The sequence below is a fragment of the Chelon labrosus genome, assembly GCF_963514085.1.
Source record: "Chelon labrosus genome assembly, chromosome: 17".
NCBI lineage: Eukaryota > Metazoa > Chordata > Actinopteri > Mugiliformes > Mugilidae > Chelon > Chelon labrosus.
Window position 1 is genome coordinate 26,075,025 of NC_140350.1, and position 20,000 is coordinate 26,095,024.

General features: G+C 47.2%; 4 protein-coding genes and 1 long non-coding RNA gene across 8 annotated transcripts in view; 3 read left to right on the forward strand and 2 right to left on the reverse strand.

Moving 5' to 3' along the window:
* ap4m1 (adaptor related protein complex 4 subunit mu 1) overlaps positions 1-4,649 on the reverse strand; it is a 13,246-nt gene extending 8,597 nt beyond the window's left edge. Inside the window, exons 1-9 of one of the 3 annotated variants that reach the window (XM_084564118.1) lie at positions 4,360-4,649; positions 3,870-3,928; positions 3,620-3,705; positions 3,062-3,168; positions 2,349-2,445; positions 1,889-1,999; positions 1,501-1,578; positions 1,285-1,347; positions 1-14 (exon numbers count right to left, since the gene is read on the reverse strand). The exon at positions 1-14 is cut by the window's left edge and continues 53 nt beyond it. In XM_084564118.1, the coding sequence (XP_084420244.1) occupies positions 1-14; positions 1,285-1,347; positions 1,501-1,578; positions 1,889-1,999; positions 2,349-2,445; positions 3,062-3,168; positions 3,620-3,705; positions 3,870-3,927 (614 nt within the window). In that variant the 5' untranslated portion in view covers position 3,928; positions 4,360-4,649. Of the gene's footprint in view, positions 15-1,284; positions 1,348-1,500; positions 1,579-1,888; positions 2,000-2,348; positions 2,446-3,061; positions 3,169-3,619; positions 3,706-3,869; positions 4,247-4,359 lie in introns of those variants that run through there. The other 2 variants (XM_084564117.1, XM_084564116.1) reach the window with 2 other exon arrangements.
* LOC311502011 (neuronal acetylcholine receptor subunit alpha-10-like) overlaps positions 1-20,000 on the forward strand; it is a gene marked incomplete at its 5' end in the record, with an annotated part of 44,309 nt that overhangs the window by 8,883 nt on the left and 15,426 nt on the right. The window lies entirely within an intron of this gene.
* Positions 1,442-3,032, forward strand: LOC311502025. The gene is made up of 3 exons (XR_014699533.1): positions 1,442-1,635; positions 1,831-2,026; positions 2,280-3,032. It is a non-coding gene; the product is annotated as an uncharacterized lncRNA (long non-coding RNA).
* Positions 4,914-7,835, forward strand: rbmx2 (RNA binding motif protein X-linked 2). Its single transcript, XM_084564127.1, has 6 exons — positions 4,914-5,008; positions 5,744-5,859; positions 6,106-6,157; positions 6,233-6,362; positions 6,741-6,930; positions 7,011-7,835. Exons 1-6 carry the CDS (start codon positions 5,004-5,006, stop codon positions 7,520-7,522), a joined length of 1,005 nt encoding a protein of 334 aa, XP_084420253.1. The 5' UTR covers positions 4,914-5,003; the 3' UTR covers positions 7,523-7,835.
* Positions 9,233-19,058, reverse strand: siah2l (seven in absentia homolog 2-like). 2 transcript variants are annotated; one of them, XM_084564129.1, is made up of 3 exons: positions 18,374-19,058; positions 12,637-12,696; positions 9,233-10,332 (listed from the first exon to the last, which is right to left on the reverse strand). In XM_084564129.1, exons 1-3 carry the CDS (start codon positions 18,824-18,826, stop codon positions 9,961-9,963), a joined length of 885 nt encoding a protein of 294 aa, XP_084420255.1. In that variant the 5' UTR covers positions 18,827-19,058; the 3' UTR covers positions 9,233-9,960. The 2 variants fall into 2 exon arrangements, with proteins under 2 accessions (XP_084420255.1, XP_084420254.1); XM_084564128.1 differs by having other exon boundaries at positions 12,517-12,696.

A 20,000-nucleotide genomic window follows, 5' to 3' on the forward strand; every position in this document is an offset into this window, starting at 1 on the left:
TTCATCAGGATGCCCTGCAGCACAAATAACACTACGTTACCCACAATGCACCCATCCCCAGCCACCAGACTCCAGACCTTCAGCACTGATGGGTTCCTGTAAATAGGTTCCATTAACAGGTTATTAATACACAAGACAACAGAGATTCAATATTTACACTGAAACATGAACTAACGCTGCCTTCAGGTCCTGTGGGACAAAAAGACGTCGATGTTGAACTGAACTGGAAGGTTCTGGAGGCGTTTAGTGTTTGACTGAAGATCAGATCCAGAGATCCTCAGAGGTCACCGAGACAGGAGCTCTCAGCAAGGCTAACGTTAGCTTCATCAGGCTAATGTTAGCTTCATCAGGCCAATGTTAGCTTCATCAGGCCAACGTTAGCTTCATCAGGCTAAGGTTAGCTTCATCAGGCTAACGTTAGCTTCATCAGGCTAAGGTTAGCTTCATCAGGCCAACGTTAGCTTCATCAGGCTAATGTTAGCTTCATCAGGCCAACGTTAGCTTCATCAGGCTAAGGTTAGCCTCATCAGGCAACGTTAGCTTCATCAGGCTAAGGTTAGCTTCATCAGGCTAATGTTAGCTTCATCAGGCCAATGTTAGCTTCATCAGGCCAACGTTAGCTTCATCAGGCTAAGGTTAGCTTCATCAGGCTAAGGTTAGCCTCATCAGGCCAATGTTAGCTTCATCAGGCTAACGTTAGCTTCATCAGGCCAACGTTAGCTTCATCAGGCTAAGGTTAGCTTCATCAGGCTAATGTTAGCTTCATCAGGCTAACGTTAGCTTCATCAGGCTAACGTTAGCTTCATCAGGCCAACGTTAGCTTCATCAGGCTAATGTTAGCTTCATCAGACTAGACTAGATCAGATCAGATCAGACTAGACCAGACCAGACTAGACCAGACCAGACCAGATCAGATCAGACTAGATCAGACTAGACTAGACCAGACCAGACCAGACTAGATCAGACCAGACTAGATCAGATCAGACTAGACCAGACCAGACCAGACTAGATCAGATCAGATCAGATCAGACTAGACCAGACCAGACTAGACCAGACCAGATCAGACTAGATCAGACTAGACTAGACCAGACCAGACCAGACTAGATCAGACCAGACTAGATCAGATCAGACTAGACCAGACCAGACCAGACTAGATCAGATCAGACCAGACCAGACTAGACCAGATCAGACCAGACCAGACCAGCTGATGTCCAGGTCAGACATAACGTCTAGTGACAGTAAATCACAGGTCAGTGTTTTCTCTCTCTCTCTGACGTTACTCACGTTGGAGCCGATGACGACCGACATCCTCTCAATCACGTCCACAAATATCTCGCTCTTCCCTCCCTGGAACATAAAAGACACAGACATGAACAGAAACCGGGTCCAGCCGGGGCCGGGGTCGGGGTCGGACTATTTACTGGAACATGACGGTTACTGTCAGAACTCCCAGAACCTGCTGAGCACTGAGACGCTCCTGATGAAACGCTGGATGTTTACCTGGTCTCTGCTGGTCTGGATGGGTCTGGTGGCTGCAGAGCTCGGAGCCACTTTACTCTGTTGGGTCTCAGCTCCAAACTACAAACAACAACAACAACAACAACAACAACAACAAACACAGAGTCAGTGAATCCAGTGAGTTTCTCTGAGGCTCTGTCTCATGTTCAGTGCTGGTCTTTAATATCAACTCCTACTGTCACTTAACGCTTTGAGGTCGATTCGTCTCGTGTCTACATCCAGTGAAGCTTTGGTCAAATAAACCAAACCAGTCACCTCTGACCTTTTTGTCCAATATCTCACAGTGTCCTCATGTCTGTCCTCAAACCACAGATCTGAAGAAGGAAGAACTTCTAAAATCTCTGTCTACAGGAAGCAGACGTTGTCGTACCAGGCCGACGTTGCTGAGGTCAAACAGGCTGAAGGGTCTGGAGGACACGGCTTCAGTCTGGATGAAGTTCTTCAGGACGTCAGAGGACGTGGTCTGGATGTAGCCGTAGTCCTGAGACACAAACACAAACTAGACTCAGTAAATGATTCACGGTTTCACAAATAACCTGAAACTCATTTCTTTATGAGAGGGGCAGCAGACACTGCCTCCTAGTGGACACGTTGTGCTAACACTAATCTATTTAAAGGTTTTAGCCACATTATTAGGTACACCTGTTCACCTGCTGGCCAACGTAAATATCTAATCACATGGCAGCTTTCAGGCTGTAGACTGGTTGAATCATGGTTGTGGTTGTTTCCAGGCTGATCTCAACCTGCTCTAATGTTTACAGACAAAAGTTCTCTGGTTGGAGCTGATGGAAACCTAGAAGAAGATGGACCAGAGCAGCAGAGAGACTCACCACCACCTCATCCAGCAGCTCATAGATTAAAGCGAAGTTCATCTGCACCGACTTCTCCGACAGACTCCCACAGTAATCCTTCACCAGAGCTGTTAACCTGGAACAGAGTCACAGAGTCATACCGACCACATGTTGCTGCTGCTGCTGTTAGCATAGAGGCTAGGAGGAGCTACTGTTAACATAGAGACTATGAGGAGCTACTGTTAGCATAGAGGCTAGGAGGAGCTACTGTTAGCACGGAGGCTAGGAGGAGCTACTGTTAGCACAGAGGCTAGGAGGAGCTACTGTTAGCACGGAGGCTAGGAGGAGCTACAGTTAGCATGGAGGCTAGGAGGAGCTACTGTTAGCATAGAGGCTAGGAGGAGCTACAGTTAGCATGGAGGCTAGGAGGAGCTACTGTTAGCATGGAGGCTAGGAGGAGCTACAGTTAGCATGGAGGCTAGGAGGAGCTACAGTTAGCATGGAGGCTAGGAGGAGCTACTGTTAGCATAGAGGCTAGGAGGAGCTACAGTTAGCATGGAGGCTAGGAGGAGCTACTGTTAGCATAGAGGCTAGGAGGAGCTACAGTTAGCATGGAGGCTAGGAGGAGCTACTGTTAGCACAGAGGCTAGGAGGAGCTACTGTTAGCATGGAGGCTAGGAGGAGCTACTGTTAGCACAGAGGCTAGGAGGAGCTACTGTTAGCTGGGAGCTCAGTTCAGTTCAGACTCATACCTGTTGAGGAACTCAATGATGGTGAAAGGTGAAGAGTCGGCCGTTGTCGTGGCGACCCAGTAGAGTCCTCCCTGGCGGACGTGGACAAAGTGAAGATCTTTGTGACTCTGCAGAAATAAAACACACAGGACGGTCAAAGTCAAACCTACAGCTTCAGAAAATAAGAATAAACTGCTGCTGTTTGTTTATAGAAACATTTTAGGTTTCAGATGATTTAGGCCAAAATAACCTCATATATGTGTGTGTGTGTGTGTGTGTGGGTGTGTGTGTGTGTGTGTTCTCCATCTTCAGAGAAATAATTAATTTACTGATATAATATAATATAATATAATCATCTGAAATGATTTATTATCATATCAGATTTCCATCAATATACAACTTTAATTCGTAACATATGTAAATTAATTAACAAAGCTGATAATTCTACGTCTCAGTCATCAAGTAAATCTGCAAAATATTTTGTGATTTTAGGAAATAAATGTAAGAATTCAGGAAACACTTCATGAAGGTTTGACAGAGAAGCTGCAGATGGAGGATGCTGATTCCTTATGGCGTTACCATGACGACCGGAGGCTGGTCTCCAGTCAGCGATGTGACCTTCTCATAGAAGATGTTGACGACGTCACTTCCTGCTTCTCCTCGGACTGGTGCTCAGGTCAAGGTCTGACTGTGATACAGAAGGAAACTAATACAGACAGATATTTATCCCGTGTGGTTTCACTTTACTTGGAGGCTGAGGTATTGATCACAGGTCAGAAATAAACGTGTTTGGCCTCGGCTGTTTTCAGCAGAGCGATGAGAAGGATACAGTCTTTATAGATGAGGTGGTCGCCTTTCGAGGACAAGATGAAGACCTGAGAGATCATCCTGCTGAGAAACAGACACCAGAGAGAATCAGCACAAAGTAAACCACATGGAAAGTCTATCATTCATTTAACTGTTCTCTGATAAAACCACACATTAAACACAAGCTCACACCAAACTCCGTAATAACAATCACCCCAGTCCTTCACAACATATATAATATATAATTAATAACAGTCATTCACAGCTAAGATGAGGAAAGTAACATTGAATTAAAAGCAGTTGTGTTCAGTAAAGTGTGTTGAATATTGTGCCGAATTCATTTGTAGATATAGATGATTCAAATAAACTCTTAAACGTGCTTTAAACATGCACTCAGGACTTAGAACAAGTAAAACTATTTTAAATTGACTAAATGTGTAAGCGAGTTCAGCTTTAAACTATGAACACGTAAAAAAAAAACAGTAAATAACTGAAGTTCCTGATTTACTCACCCACACAAGGCTGGCAGATAAACAAATGTAAAGCAGTAAAAGTATTTGGTTATTTTTACTATTTAGTTATAAAGACATGGGTGTCAGTCAAAACTACTGTAGCACAGCTAACGGTAGCGTGGCTAACTCGGCTAACTCGGCTAACTGGACGTTAAAATGAGCTAATGCGAAGACTTAAAGAATTCTCATCATAACAGCAGTTTATAATGAACGAGGTCAACTGATAAGGTTTAAACTGAAGCGCCTAAAGCTACTTTTAAATGCATGTATGTCAGTACATTACGCTAGCTTTCCGGCTAAAACAGTGTTTATCATCCGGGTCAATGAGCAGCTGTTAGCTTCACAGCGCCACCTGCTCTCTGGGCGGATAATCTGTATATTTTAACCAAATTAATTCGTTCTAATTATTTAAAAAATCATACACATTCGTTTTTTATTAAATATTATTGTATTTATTCTATCATACAGATTAATTAAGAACAATATTTATTTTAAGTTTATTTAATCACAGAAACGTAGCTTGTAGTGTCGACGTTCGACCAGCAGGAGGCAGCAGAGGCGGGAATCTAACCGGAAGTAGTTCCAGTCAGCTAGATACGAGACGAGCTCCGCCGCAGCGTCGGTTGTGTCCCGTGTAGTTCATCATGAAGTAAGTAAACATTATCATATAAAACCATTTATTTGAGTTTCTGTCTTTATTTTTATTTTTCCTTCTGACTCCTGTCATTGTTTCCATGCGTACGATAACGCGCTAGCTAGTGCTAACAGCTAGCTAGCAAACATTGTTGGGTTGCGATACGTTATATATTCTCGTTGGCCAGACTCTGTGCGAAATAGGACAATTTAACAATTACCTTTTAATTATCCAGTCGACAAGCTTGATCAAACATAAATTATATGGTTAGTGTAACGTGTATTATCTGTTGTTAAATGCGGCATACACCAGATAGCTCGTGTCTTAATCATGACTTTAATAATAATAATTTATTTAGTGTGTTGACTCATCTGGTAACAGCGCTCCACCTCAACGCTCACATCATTTGAAGTTGGTAAGATTTATGGAAACTGAAAACGAAATCTTGGAAAACACATTTTAAATCTCCACAATCTTCTACGTGTCTCTTGTTGTCAGAGACTCTTAAAATGAGTCCTAATCTGAATGGAGTCTGGTGCGAGGGTTTGTCCATGCAGGAAGCAGAGGAGTGATGCTGTGAGTTCTTATGGTGAACAATAATCTACCAGAAAGCTTATCCTGTTTTATTTAACTGATTCATGTCTTTTATTTTAAGATGTTGATGAAATCTTCTCTGAGCTTCCAGGAGGTGACGTCATCGTGAGATTTGAGTTTAAAGCTAAAGACTAAGATGTTGTGACCTGTTTTCAGTCCATTAACGAAGGTGAAGCTGATCAACGAGCTGAACGAGCGTGAGGCCAACCTCGGGATTAAAGACTCTGTGTCCTGGCATTCAGTTTATAAAGACAGCGCCTGGATCTTTGTTGGTGAGACGAGATCATTTAAGAATCATTTATTCTGTAAAACATACAAACAACATGAAACCAGTGAGAGAGATGATTCTGACATGAGCTGCTGTAGCTGACACAGAGGAAACGTCTGGTTTTAAATAAATGTTTAAACTTTATTATCTGGCGTTATATTGAGTCATTATGTCTCTGAGGAGCTGTGATCTGTGAACAGTTTCATGTCGATGAACAGATTTGTCTGAGTCGTTCTGTTCTCTCCTTCAGGAGGATTCCCCTACGAGCTGACTGAAGGCGACCTCCTCTGCGTCTTCTCTCAGTACGTACCTTAAAGGCAGACGCTCCTCCTCTTCATCCTCCTTCCTTCAGACCACCTCCATCTTCTCTCCTCCAGGTACGGAGAGATCGTCAACATCAACCTGGTGCGCGACAAGAAGACGGGGAAGTCCAAAGGTTTCTGCTTCGTCTGCTATGAGGACCAGAGGAGCACCGTCCTGGCTGTGGACAACTTCAACGGCATCAAGGTGACGTCAGCCTGTAAATGAATACGAGCTACACCCAGAGATCCTCTGACTGGAGGAAAAACAGGAAGTAAACAGAAGGTTCAGTCATGTGACCTTCAGGTAGCCCCGCCCACAGGTAGTTCTGCTAACGACCCAGACAAGCTAACACTAGCCACTTAATTAGCCTGAACAAAGATTAGAACGAATTAAACTCCACGATGTTCAGATGACGTGTACGACTACTGCGTTAAGCCCCGCCCACACCTGATCTGATTGGTCGTCAGATCTTCTCCACAGTCGGCTCCAGATAAACTTCTGCAGACGTAGGAAGTTTGAAATGTTTAAATGATTCTCGAGGCTCAAACTGATCAGTGATCGTTTGGTTGCGTCTGTTTTCAGATCAAAGGTCGGACCATCCGAGTGGACCATGTTAAAGACTACCGTCCCCCCAAAGACAACGAGGACATGGATGACATAACAAAGCGTCTCAGGGAGGACGGATGTGCTCCCGTCGCCGCCGACTCCCTCGACTCCTCCTCAGAGGAAGACGAGCAGCTCGTCGTACCCGCGAAGAAGAAGCCCAAAAAAGGTGAGGTCACTTCCTGTTGACTTAACGTCACCTGATGCAACAAGTTTTTTTATTTGTCCTCTGTTTGTCCTCCGTCTCAGACAAGAAAGAGAAGAAGAAAAAGAAGAAGGAGAAAAAGGAGAAGAAGAAAACCGAGAAAGAGAGGAGGAGCCGGGGGACCTCCTCCTCTTCCTCATCTCCTCCTCCTCCTCCTCCTGCTGCCGTTAGAGTGAAAGAGGAGAAAGAGGACGCTGCCTACGACAAGTACAACCAGAGGGAGGCGCCACTGGGAGGACATCAGAATGGACAGAGAGACAACGAGAGGAGGAGAGAGACGGAGAGAGAGAGAGAAGAAGAGAGGAGGAGGAGAGAGAGGGAAGGAGACAGAGACAATTATAGAAGAAGAGAGACGGACAGAGACAACGACAGAAGAAGAGAGACGGACAGAGACGATGACAGAAGAAGAGAGACGGACAGAGACGATGATAGAAGAAGAAAGGAGGACAGAAACGACGATAGAAGAAGAGACGCAGAGAGGAGGAGGGAGATGGACGGAGACGACAGACGAAGAGAGAGAGACAGAGACAACCACAGAAGAAGAGAAATGGACTGAGACAAGAGAAGAAGAGGGACAGGCAGTGATGTTTGAAAAGACGAGACAAATAGGAGAGGGACCGTCTGTTAGAGGACCATAAATAAATGATGAAATCAATGATTAGTTTCAAACATTTTAATTTCATCTTTTATTTTTATGTCCTTTCTGTCCTTTGTCTTCTGTCCTCTATAAACTAGAAATGAACGCTCGCCCCCCGGTGGCTGCAGCCCTCATTACACCACAGCTGTTCAACCTCCAGCTTTCTTTTCTCAGAGGATGAAAGTTTGTTTTATTTGTATGAGTTTTGTAATAAAACAAAGACATGTCCAAATCTGTGTCTCATTATTAGACATTTAGAAGTGATGTTGAGTTATAAAGATATTTGATTACAATCAGAAAATATAAACAGAAGAATGAAGCCAGAAGGCTGCAGTTCCTCTAACGTAGACTCAGTAGATCATAGAGGTCTGTGGGGACTATCAGCTGGGAGGCTGAGAGGAGCTACTGTTAGCTGGGAGGATAGGAGGAGCTACTGTTAGCTGAGAGGCTAGGAAGAACTACTGTTAGCTGAGAGGATAGGAGGAGCTACTGTTAGCTGAGAGGATAGGAAGAGCTACTGTTAGCTGAGATTATAGGAAGAACTACTGTTAGCTGGGAGGCTAGGAGGAGCTACTGTTAGCTGGGAGGATAGGAAGAGCTACTGTTAGCTGGGAGGCTAGGAGGAGCTACTGTTAATTGGGAGGCTAGGAAGAGCTACTGTTAGCTGGGAGGCTAAGAGGAGCTACTGTTAGCTGGGAGGCTAGGAGGAGCTACTGTTAGCTGGGAGGCTAGGAGGAGCTACTGTTAGCTGGGAGGAGCTACTGTTAGCTGGGAGGAGCTACTGTTAGCTGGGAGGCTAGGAGGAGCTACTGTTAGCTGGGAGGCTAGAAAGAGCTACTGTTAGCTGGGAGGCTAGGAGGAGCTCCTGTTAGCTGGGAGGCTAAGAGGAGCTCCTATCAGCTGGGAGGCTAGGAAGAGCTGCTGTTAGCTGGGAGGCTAAGAGGAGCTACTGTTAGCTGGGAGACTAGGTGGAGCTACTATCAGCTGGGAGGCTAGGAAGAGCTGCTGTTAATTGGGAGGATAGGAAGAGCTACTGTTAGCTGGGAGGCTAAGAGGAGCTACTGTTAGCTGGGAGGCTAGGAGGAGCTACTGTTAGCTGGGAGGCTAGGAGGAGCTACTGTTAGCTGGGAGGAGCTACTGTTAGCTGGGAGGCTAGGAGGAGCTACTGTTAGCTGGGAGGCTAGAAAGAGCTACTGTTAGCTGGGAGGCTAGGAGGAGCTCCTGTTAGCTGGGAGGCTAAGAGGAGCTCCTATCAGCTGGGAGGCTAGGAAGAGCTGCTGTTAGCTGGGAGGCTAAGAGGAGCTACTGTTAGCTGGGAGACTAGGTGGAGCTACTATCAGCTGGGAGGCTAGGAAGAGCTGCTGTTAGCTGGGAGGCTAAGAGGAGCTACTGTTAGCTGGGAGGCTAGGAGGAGCTACTGTTAGCTGGGAGGCTAGGAGGAGCTACTGTTAGCTGGGAGGCTAGAAGGAGCTACTGTTAGCTGGGAGGCTAGGAGGAGCTGCTGTTAGCTGGGAGGCTAAGAGGAGCTACTGTTAGCTGGGAGGCTAGGAGGAGCTACTGTTAGCTGGGAGGCTAGGAGGAGCTACTGTTAGCTAGAGATACAGAAATAATTGGACCAGTGAAATGTGATGGTGACAGATCATCTCCAGTGATGAAGACGACGTTTAATAAATCAGGTTGTTTTTGAGGTTACAGCGGTAACTTCCTGCTCGGCCGCTTCAACGATTTCAAGACAAGGAGTGTTTTATATATTTACCCATAATTCCACAGGAGCATTTAAATACATGAACGTCAGTGTTTCCCTGGTTCATCAGAGAATAGAAAAGTAAGGCGCTGGCGGCTGAACACATCTGAGATTAAACCTCTGAGGATTCTCTGGTCTCCACCGCTGAGGGATTCGAACCAACAACCTTCCAGTCAGAGTTTCAGTCAGTTAGTTTCAGAAGCAATTCAATCGTTTCTTTTAAAGTCACTCAGTCAAACGAATAGAATAATCAGCTGTTAGGAGAAAGAATCCTCACATGAACTGATAAAGAAACGGGTCTAAAACTTTACAACGTCCTGTTGCCAGGTCGTTAAGACCTGTTCAGACTAGAAACAGTAGAACTTCCAGGCGAACCCAATAGAAGCTGCTGTGGTGCAACGAGACTGATCAGTTCGGTCTCTGGACAGCTCCAGCGTCTCGGCGTGGACGGACGGCGGTCGAAGCCGCGGGTCGATCTGTCCTCATGGAGGAGGAAGGAGGTTTGAGATCAACCACAGACTCGAATGTTCCAACATTTTGGAAGCATCGCCTCCTCCAACGTCTCCTGGAACTCTGCAGGACGTTTTCCGTCCTTGTAACCAGAACCAGATCCTCAGCACATGGAGATGGTGACGTTGATCCCCAGGTTCCCGTTGTCGGCAAACAGGTGGGCGATGGAGGTGTCAAACACCAGACAGTCACTGTTCATGATGGCGGCCGCCACCCCGTCGTGGATGGAGCGCGGCATGGCCTCCCAGGTGAGCCGGCGCCGGTTGCCGTTGAGCTCCAGGCGGTAGGCGAAGTTCTCAGCCTGCTTGCGGGTCCCGATGAGCAGCACGATGGCGAAGAACTGCTGGTGGCCCTCGTACTTCTCCTGCTTCTCCAAGACCAGCATGAAGTGGTGGCTGAAGCACGACTGCATCATCACCCAGTCCACGGCGCCTGGCAGGTTGATGTCCGTCGCCAGGAAGACAATGTCCTCGCCCTGAAGAGGGACAGAAACCATGGTAAGGCCTTCATTAAGCAAACCACAGGAAAAGTTCATCAGAGGCTCGATGAAGGACCTAAATGAAGGACTGAGGTCTGGATGAAGGACTGAGGTCTGGATGAAGGACTGAGGTCTGAATAAAGGACTGAGGTCTGAATAAGGACTAAGGTCAGGATGAAGGACTGAGGTCTGGATGGAGGACTAAGGTCTGAATAAGGACTAAGGTCAGGATGAAGGACTGAGGTCTGGATGGAGGACTAAGGTCTGAATAAGGACTAAGGTCAGGATGAAGGACTGAGGTCTGGATGAAGGACTAAGGTCTGAATAAGGACTAAGGTCAGGATGAAGGACTGAGGTCTGGATGAAGGACTGAGGTCTGGATAAGGACTGAGGTCTGAATAAGGACTGAGGTCTGGATGAAGGACTGAGGTCTGAATGAAGGACTAAGGTCTGAATAAAGGACTAAGGTCTGAATAAAGGACTAAGGTCTGGATGAAGGACTGAGGTCTGAATAAAGGACTAAGGTCTGAATAAAGGACTAAGGTCTGAATGAAGGACTGAGGTCTGGATAAGGACTAAGGTCAGGATGAAGGACTGAGGTCTGGATGGAGGACTAAGGTCTGAATAAGGACTAAGGTCAGGATGAAGGACTGAGGTCTGAATAAGGACTAAGGTCAGGATGAAGGACTGAGGTCTGAATAAAGGACTGAGGTCTGAATAAGGACTAAGGTCAGGATGAAGGACTGAGGTCTGAATAAAGGACTGAGGTCTGAATAAGGACTAAGGTCAGGATGAAGGACTGAGGTCTGGATGGAGGACTAAGGTCTGAATAAGGACTAAGGTCAGGATGAAGGACTGAGGTCTGGATGAGGACTAAGGTCTGAATAAGGACTGAGGTCTGGATGAAGGACTGAGGTCTGAATGAAGGACTAAGGTCTGAATAAGGACTAAGGTCTGAATAAAGGACTAAGGTCTGAATCAAGGACTAAGGTCTGAATAAAGGACTGAGGTCTAGATGAAGGACTAAGGTCTGAATAAGGACTAAGGTCAGGATGAAGGACTGAGGTCTGAATAAAGGACTAAGGTCTGGATGAAGGACTGAGGTCTGAATAAAGGACTAAGGTCTGAATAAGGACTAAGGTCTGAATAAGGACTAAGTTCAGGATGAAAGACTGAGGTCTGGATGAAGGACTGAGGTCTGGATGAAGGACTAAGGTCTGAATAAGGACGAAGGTCTGAATAAAGGACTAAGGTCTGAATCAAGGACTAAGGTCTGAATAAAGGACTAAGGTCAGGATGAAGGACTGAGGTCTGGATGAGGACTAAGGTCTGAATAAGGACTAAGGTCTGAATAAAGGACTAAGGTCTGAATAAAGGACTGAGGTCTGGATGAAGGACTAAGGTCTGAATAAGGACTAAGGTCTGAATAAGGACTAAGGTCAGGATGAAGGACTGAGGTCTGAATAAAGGACTAAGGTCTGGATGAAGGACTGAGGTCTGAATAAAGGACTAAGGTCTGAATAAGGACTAAGGTCTGAATAAGGACTAAGTTCAGGATGAAAGACTGAGGTCTGGATGGAGGACTGAGGTCTGAATAAGAACTAAGGTCTGAATAAGGACTGAGGTCTGGATGAAGGACTGAGGTCTGAATAAGGACTAAGGTCTGAATAAGGACTGAGGTCTGAATAAGGACTGAGGTCTGGATGGAGGACTGAGGTCTGAATAAGGACTAAGGTCTGAATGAAGGACTGAGGTCTGAATAAGGACTAAGGTCAGGATGAAGGAATGAGGTCTGGATGAAGGACTGAGGTCTGAATGAAGGACTGAGGTCTGAATAAGGACTAAGGTCTGAATAAGGACTGAGGTCTGGATGAAGGACTGAGGTCTGAATAAGGACTAAGGTCTGAATAAGGACTAAGGTCTGGATGAAGGACTGAGGTCTGAATGAGGACTGAGGTCTGGATGGAGGACTGAGGTCTGAATAAAGGACTAAGGTCTGAATAAAGGACTGAGGTCAGAATCAAGGTCTGGATGAAGGACTGCGGTCTGGATGAAGGACTAAGGTCTGGATGAAGGACTGAGGTCTGGATGAAGGACTGAGGTCTGGATGAAGGACTGAGGTCTGGATGAAGGACTAAGTTCTGAATCAAGGTCTGGATGAAGGACTGGAGTGTAGAGGACCTGCAGCGTGGTGATGGACTTGTGGGCGTGCATCAGGTGAGGCATGACGGCCTCCAGAGAGCCGTGCCACTTGCAGGTAGCTCCAGGACAAGGACAGGTGTACGGCCTGAACTCACACACCTCCTCGTGGTCGGGCTTCTCGCTGTGGTGGAGAGACAACGGGCAACCGGAGGACGAGTACTGGAGAGAGGACAGAGACAGATTGAGACCCGTCAACACGTCTCAGTAACGAGACGTCACTCATCTCCTGTAGGACCAAGAAATAAACCTGGTGGTTACTGAAGTAACCTGGGTACCGAGCGCTCTGATCAAAAGTCACTTTAGAAGACTGTCATTAATAAAAGATATAATATAATATAATATATATAACAGGTTTATTGTGTGATATAAATCTATATATTTCTATCTTTACGAGGACATTCAGCTACGTCTGAACCACAAACATCAGGTCCTCACAAGGATAGAAAACATGTTTCTGAGATCACACTTCAATGGCTGAAGGTCACAGAGATGGGAGGAGGAGGAGGATGAAGAGGAGGAGGAGGAGCAGCAGGAGCAGGAGCAGCAGGAGCAGGAGCAGGAGGAGGAGGAGCAGCAGGAGCAGGAGGAGGAGACGACTGAGACGTCTCCATTCCTTCATGAATATATTCTCTCTCAGGTCTGTCTCTGTTTACACTGATCAGGTGACACATTCCTTATTTACAGCAGCCGACTGATGACTCCGACCCAGAACCAGAACCAGAACCAGAAGACAGACCTGGTTCTGTCTGAACAGACGGAGCAGCTCATACCATCCGTCTGTTGCTGGAGCTTCACTGGTTGATTAAATATTCATCGTCTGGAAAATGAGACGCTGAGTTGAGTCATGTGTTCAGAGACTTTACGTTCAGTTAGCCACTCACTAGCATGCTAACTGTTAGCCACTCACTAGCATGCTAACTGTTAGCCACTCACTAGCATGCTAACTGTTAGCCTTGGTGTCTTCTAGATGCTAACAGTTGCCTAGTGGCAGTGTTCTCATGACTTAAGTTAAACATTTAGGTCATACGACTTCTTTTAACACCGAGTCAATCTGTGATGTTAAATGTCCTAGAGTTGGTCTCCTGTGTCTTCCTAAAGTCTGTCCTTGTCTTCCCTGTCTTCTCCTAGAGTTGGTCTCCTGTAGCTTCCTAAAGTCTGTCCTTGTCTTCCTTGTCTTCTCCTAGAGTTGGTCTCCTGTGTCTTCCTAAAGTCTGTCCTTGTCTTCCTTGTCTTCTCCTAGAGTTGGTCTCCTGTAGCTTCCTAAAGTATGTCCTTGTCTTCCTTGTCTTCTCCTAGAGTTGGTCTCCTGTAGCTTCCTAAAGTCTGTCCTTGTCTTCCTTGTCTTCTCCTAGAGTTGGTCTCCTGTAGCTTCCTAAAGTCTGTCCTTGTCTTCCTTGTCTTCTCCTAGAGTTGGTCTCCTGTAGCTTCCTAAAGTCTGTCCTTGTCTTCCTTGTCTTCTCCTAGAGTTGGTCTCCTGTGTCTTCCTAAAGTCTGTCCTTGTCTTCCTAAAGTCTGTCCTTGTCTTCCTTGTCTTTTCCTAGAGTTGGTCTCCTGTAGCTTCCTAAAGTCTGTCCTTGTCTTCCTTGTCTTCTCCTAGAGTTGGTCTCCTGTAGCTTCCTAAAGTCTTTCCTTGTCTTCCTTGTCTTCTCCTAGAGTTGGTCTCCTGTGTCTTCCTAAAGTCTGTCCTTGTCTTCCTTGTCTTCTCCTAGAGTTGGTCTCCTGTGTCTTCCTAAAGTCTGTCCTTGTCTTCCTTGTCTTCTCCTAGAGTTGGTCTCCTGTGTCTTCCTAAAGTCTGTCCTTGTCTTCCTTGTCTTCTCCTAGAGTTGGTCTCCTGTGTCTTCCTAAAGTCTGTCCTTGTCTTCCTTGTCTTCTCCTAGAGTTGGTCTCCTGTAGCTTCCTAAAGTCTGTCCTTGTCTTCCTTGTCTTCTCCTAGAGTTGGTCTCCTGTAGCTTCCTAAAGTCTGTCCTTGTCTTCCTTGTCTTCTCCTATAGTTGGTCTCCTGTAGCTTCCTAAAGTCTGTCCTTGTCTTCCTTGTCTTCTCCTAGAGTTGGTCTCCTGTGTCATCCTAAAGTCTGTCCTTGTCTTCCTTGTCTTCCTTGTCTTCTCCTAGAGTTGGTCTCCTGTAGCGTCCTAAAGTCTGTCCTTGTCTTCCTTGTCTTCTCCTAGAGTTGGTCTCCTGTGTCTTCCTAAAGTCTGTCCTTGTCTTCTCCTAGAGTTGGTCTCCTGTGTCTTCCTAAAGTCTGTCCTTGTCTTCCTTGTCTTCTCCTAGAGTTGGTCTCCTGTGTCTTCCTAAAGTCTGTCCTTGTCTTCCTTGTCTTCTCCTAGAGTTGGTCTCCTGTGTCTTCCTAAAGTCTGTCCTTGTCTTCCTTGTCTTCTCCTAGAGTTGGTCTCCTGTAGCTTCCTAAAGTCTGTCCTTGTCTTCCTTGTCTTCTCCTAGAGTTGGTCTCCTGTAGCTTCCTAAAGTCTGTCCTTGTCTTCCTTGTCTTCTCCTAGAGTTGGTCTCCTGTGTCTTCCTAAAGTCTGTCCTTGTCTTCCTTGTCTTCCTTGTCTTCCTCCAGACTCACTCATGTTTTAGTTTCATTAATACTACGCTGCTCTACCTGCTTTGGCTTCACTGTAGAGGAGCTGTTCTATATTTATATCATTCGTTTGGATTTTCCGTCAGGTGAAGTCGAACTTCTCTGATCTCTCCTCTTTCAAAGGTCAAATGTCAAAGGTCAAACCTGGATTCTTTCAGGTCTCCCTCGTCTCATTCAGCTTCATAGAACAGATGAACGTCCACCACAGAAGAAGAGTCGGCCGCTGCTGCAGCGTGACGTGTTTGGGGTTCACCTGGCCGTAGGATAAACCGGGACTCACCTGGCTGCCCAGCAGAGGCTTGACGCGTCCGACAGGTCGACAAGCTCCGTCCCTGACCCCCGACCCCTGCTGCTGCTGGCTGGTGCTAGCGGTTAGCCCCGCGGCGCTAGCTGAGGCGACTCCGTGGGGGCGTGGCCAGCCCAGCAGGCAGCGCCACTGAGCCAACTCCCTGAGGAGAGGGAGGCAGGAGGCGGGACACAGCATGGAGGACGACGGACTCAACGGGTCAGACGACGACGGCCGGGGAGGCCCAGCACTTCCTGGTTCTTTTTAACTGAGATTCTTTAAGATCAAGAATTCCTTCTGAATTATAAATAATCAAAAATCTGATTTTATTAAAAACTGATCGATAAGTTCTGATGAATCAAAGATACGACGTCAATCAATCAATGAAGAATCTGTCTCTGAATCCAGATTGCAGCTAACGACCATTTTCATTATTGGTTAATAATAAAATGATCCTCCACTGATCCTAACGCCGTCCTCTACTGATCATCTGACCTGTTCTCTCTAAACATCCTGCTGGACGATCTAAAGACGATCAGATCATCTGAAACGTTTCATCAGTGATAATCATCCATCAGCTGATCGGAGACGTACCGGCTCCTGACCGTCGATCAGACGCAGCCTTAATGCAGCTGAGCCTCGCTCGCCCGCTCTCTCTCTCTCACTGCAGCAGCAGCAGCAGAAGAAGAAAAATAATTCTTTCTTCTTCTGTGGTGGAAAAAAAAACAAAACAGAAAAAAACAGGCAGAGCCAAAGAAGAAGAGCTGAGAGTCGTTCCTCCCTCCCTCCCTCCCTCCCTCTCTCTCTCTCTCGGTGGGGGCGCGGACAAAGAAACAAGAATAAAAGACAGAGACCCTCCTCCTCCTCCTCCTCTTCCTCCTCCTCCTCCCAGCATCTGTCAACCACTACACACACACACACACACACACACACACACTTTAGTTTCTGTCACTTGTGAGGACCACAGGCTGCACCTTTAAGCTCTTTGATGAGGATATGTTGCAGGGCTAGCCTATGCTAACCCTGCACCATGCTAGAAGGTTAGCCTACATATGCTAACCGTGCACTATGCTACAAGGTTAGCCTACATATGCTAACCCTGCACCATGCTAGAAGGTTAGCCTACATATGCTAACCCTGCACCATGCTAGAAGGTTAGCCTACATATGCTAACCCTGCACCATGCTAGAAGGTTAGCCTACATATGCTAACCCTGCACCATGCAGCATTATTCCAGGGTGTAGGGTAACATTAATTAGCATACGTAGGCTTGGGGCAGGGCTGTCAAACATACGGCCCACGGGATCTAATCTGGACGCGTGGCATGAAAGAAGATTACTGATATTTGGGAAAGTTTATTAAGTATAATATGGGATGTCCTGTGTTCTATGGGGCCACAGTGGTTTAGTTAATGTATGAGAGGCTGAGCTCTGATGGTAGCATAGCATGAGGCTAACCAGGTCTCTGAACCCTAGAAAGAGTCAGACATGCTAACTGCTGCTATACACTCATCCCTAATGTAATCCTCCAGTAGACCTGTCATCTGTTCACCTCATGCTCAGAGGGATCACTCAGAATAGCTTTGACCTCCTGTAAAATCAGAGAACAGAGTTCTGCTACTCCTCCTTTGTCCACTGTTTCAGTCAGAGTAGTGAACACAACATCCAGAACTAAAGGTTGTTAATAAATGTTATAAAAGATTAGCTCATTAAATGTAAACACTGTCAGCATGTACTTGTGGGAAACATTCAGAGTTGTGGTTATTTATTGGTTATTAAACCATAATATTTCTGGTCACATTGAGCTGTATGTGGCCCTCAACTAAAATGAGTTAGGGTTAGCTTTAATCTGCATGGTGCAGTTAGCATGAATTAGCATTCACTGGCTAATCTCGCAGATTGAATTATTGCCAAACAGAATCACAGTAAATCAGGTGAGTTTAAATCAACGCTGTACCTTTAAATTCTAAGAAACCCGAGTAAAGAGCAAGCTAGCAGGCTAGCAGGCTTAGCATGTGTAGGCTAACCCAGCAGCATGCTAATATCATATAAATCTATTAATTCATGTCTAAAAGTAGCGTCCTACATGTTTCCTGCTGCTACTCATTTAATATTTAAATTCCTCCTCAGGTCAGAGTCAGGACTCAGCTTTCAGACGCCTCCATTCAACTTTAATGTGTCTGTCACAGAATCAGTGAACTCACCGGGGGCCGTCCTACCGTTACTAAAGCCATCGAACTCACCGGGGGCCGTCCTACCGTCACTAAAGACATCGAACTCACCGCGGGCCGTCCTACCGTTACTAAAGCCATCGAACTCACCGCGGGCCGTCCTACCGTCACTAAAGACATCGAACTCACCTCGGGCCGTCCTACCGTCACTAAAGACATCGAACTCACCGCGGACCGTCCTACCGTCACCGAAGACATCGAACTCACCTCGGGCCGTCCTACCGTCACTAAAGACATCGAACTCACCGCGGACCGTCCTACCGTCACCGAAGACATCGAACTCACCGCGGACCGTCCTACCGTCACCGAAGACATCGAACTCACCGCGGACCGTCCTACCGTCACTAAAGACATCGAACTCACCTCGGGCCGTCCTACCGTCACTAAAGACATCGAACTCACCGCGGACCGTCCTACCGTCACCGAAGACATCAAACTCACCGGGGGCCATCCTACCGTCACTAAAGACATCGAACTCACCGCGGGCCGTCCTACCGTCACTGAAGACATCGAACTCACCGCGGACTGTCCTACCGTCACTGAAGACATCGAACTCACCGCGGACTGTCCTACCGTCACTAAAGACATCGAACTCACCTCGGGCCGTCCTACCGTCACTAAAGACATCGAACTTCTTGTTTGTTTTGGTCCCTGTGGGGCCCCGTTGACGTCACAGCCCACGCGCCCACACCTGTCCCGCTGAGGACTCGGGCCGTCCAGGTGAGTGTGGGAGGGTCTTACCTTGCAGGGGAAGGGCAGCGTGGACGCCACCTTCTCCATGGCCAGGTTCCGGATGCTCGGGCTCAGCGGGCCGCGGCAGGTCGGACAGCAGCTCAGCTTCTGGCGGCACTGGCTGCAGACCAGGTGTCCCGCCTGACACTGCAGGATGGGGGGCAGCACGTAGTCGAAACACACCGGGCACTCGAACAGCGCCGTGAGCTCCGAGGGCTGCCCGGGGAGGCCGGTCGGGGGCAGGGACACGACGGTGGAAGGGGCAGCAGACCCGGACCCGACCACGGAGCCCACACCGGCGGCGGCGGCCGCTGCTACCGCGGCGGCGGCAGCAGCTGCTGCTGCGGCGGCTGCTGCTGCGCTTCCTCCCGGTCCCCCGTGCTTTCCTCCGCCTGCCTTCCCGGCCCCGAGTCCTCCAGCTCCGGCTCCGGTTCCGGCTGCGGCTGAGGGCGGGCGGCTCATGGCTTCCAGCTGCGGTCCGGGTCCTGAAAGCTGAGAGCGCGCGGTACCGTCATCTACTGTTTACTACCGGACGTCCCTCCGGGGCCCGGACACAACATGGCGGCGACTGGTTTGTATCGCCGGGAGCCCGCCGCCATTGGTCAGCGCATCACAGAGTGACAGGACGCTCAGCCAATCAGAAAGAAGAGGCGTGTCCTAACTGCAGTTGGAGTTTAAAACGAATGAACTGATAAATAAATAAATAGAAAACAAACAAACATTTAATTATTATTATTAGTAGTTTTATAGAACACATATAAAGTATGTTCAACCATTTCACACCTGGACAGGTCTCCAGTCTATCCCAGCTGTCATTGGTCTAGAGGGGGGGGGTCCACCCTGGACAGGTCTCCAGTCTATCCCAGCTGTCGTTGGTCTAGAGGGGGGGTCCACCCTGGACAGGTCTCCAGTCTATCCCGGCTGTCGTTGGTCTAGAGGGGGGGGTCCACCCTGGACAGGTCTCCAGTCTATCACAGGGCTAACACGGAGAGACACTCATACCTACGGCCAATTTAGAATCACCAATGAACCTAACCAGCATGTCTTTGGACGGTGGGAAGAAGCTGGAGAACCTGGAGAGAACCCACGCAGACACAGGGAGAACATGCAGACTACACACAGAAAGGAACCAGTCGGCCTGGATTAGAACCCAGAACCTTCTGGCTGGGAGGCATCAGTGATGACCACCTCTCCACTGTTCCACCACCATAAATATTTTTATGGTTAATTTGTTTAGTTACTTTTTAATAATTAAATGAAGCTTTCAATTCAATTCAATTCAATTTTATTTATATAGCGTCAATAACAATACAAATCGTCTCAAGACGCTTTACAAAAACCCGGCCTGAAACCCCCAGAGCAAGCCTGAAGGCAACAGTGGCAAGGAAAAGCTCCCTTTGAGTTTGTAACTATGGTAACAATAATAAATAAAGTTGATTTAATTGATCCTGTTAGTTCTGTAGCGTCCTATAGTGGAGGATCAGCTCATCCGTCACTGATCAAATAAAATAATCCTTTATTTAATCCCACTGTGGGTATTCATTCATCCATTCATTCATCCATCCATCCATCCATCCATTCATCCATCCATTCATCCACCCATTCATCCATTCATCCATCCATCCATCCATCCATC

What these genes read in the sequence shown, in the direction of transcription:
- siah2l (XM_084564128.1), bottom strand. Translation starts at nt 18,826, where the DNA reads ATGAGCCGCCCGCCCTCAGCCGCAGCCGGAACCGGAGCCGGAGCTGGA. An exon ending in CGCTGCCCTTCCCCTGCAAG is followed by an intron (nt 12,697 to 18,373) that starts GTAAGACCCTCC and finishes TCCTCTCTCCAG; the next exon opens with TACTCGTCCTCCGGTTGCCC. An exon ending in AGTCCATCACCACGCTGCAG is followed by an intron (nt 10,333 to 12,516) that starts GTCCTCTACACT and finishes GTCCCTCTTCAG; the next exon opens with GGCGAGGACATTGTCTTCCT.
- rbmx2 (XM_084564127.1), top strand. An exon ending in CTCCTCTGCGTCTTCTCTCA is followed by an intron (nt 6,158 to 6,232) that starts GTACGTACCTTA and finishes TCTCTCCTCCAG; the next exon opens with GTACGGAGAGATCGTCAACA. An exon ending in GAAGAAGAAGCCCAAAAAAG is followed by an intron (nt 6,931 to 7,010) that starts GTGAGGTCACTT and finishes CCTCCGTCTCAG; the next exon opens with ACAAGAAAGAGAAGAAGAAA.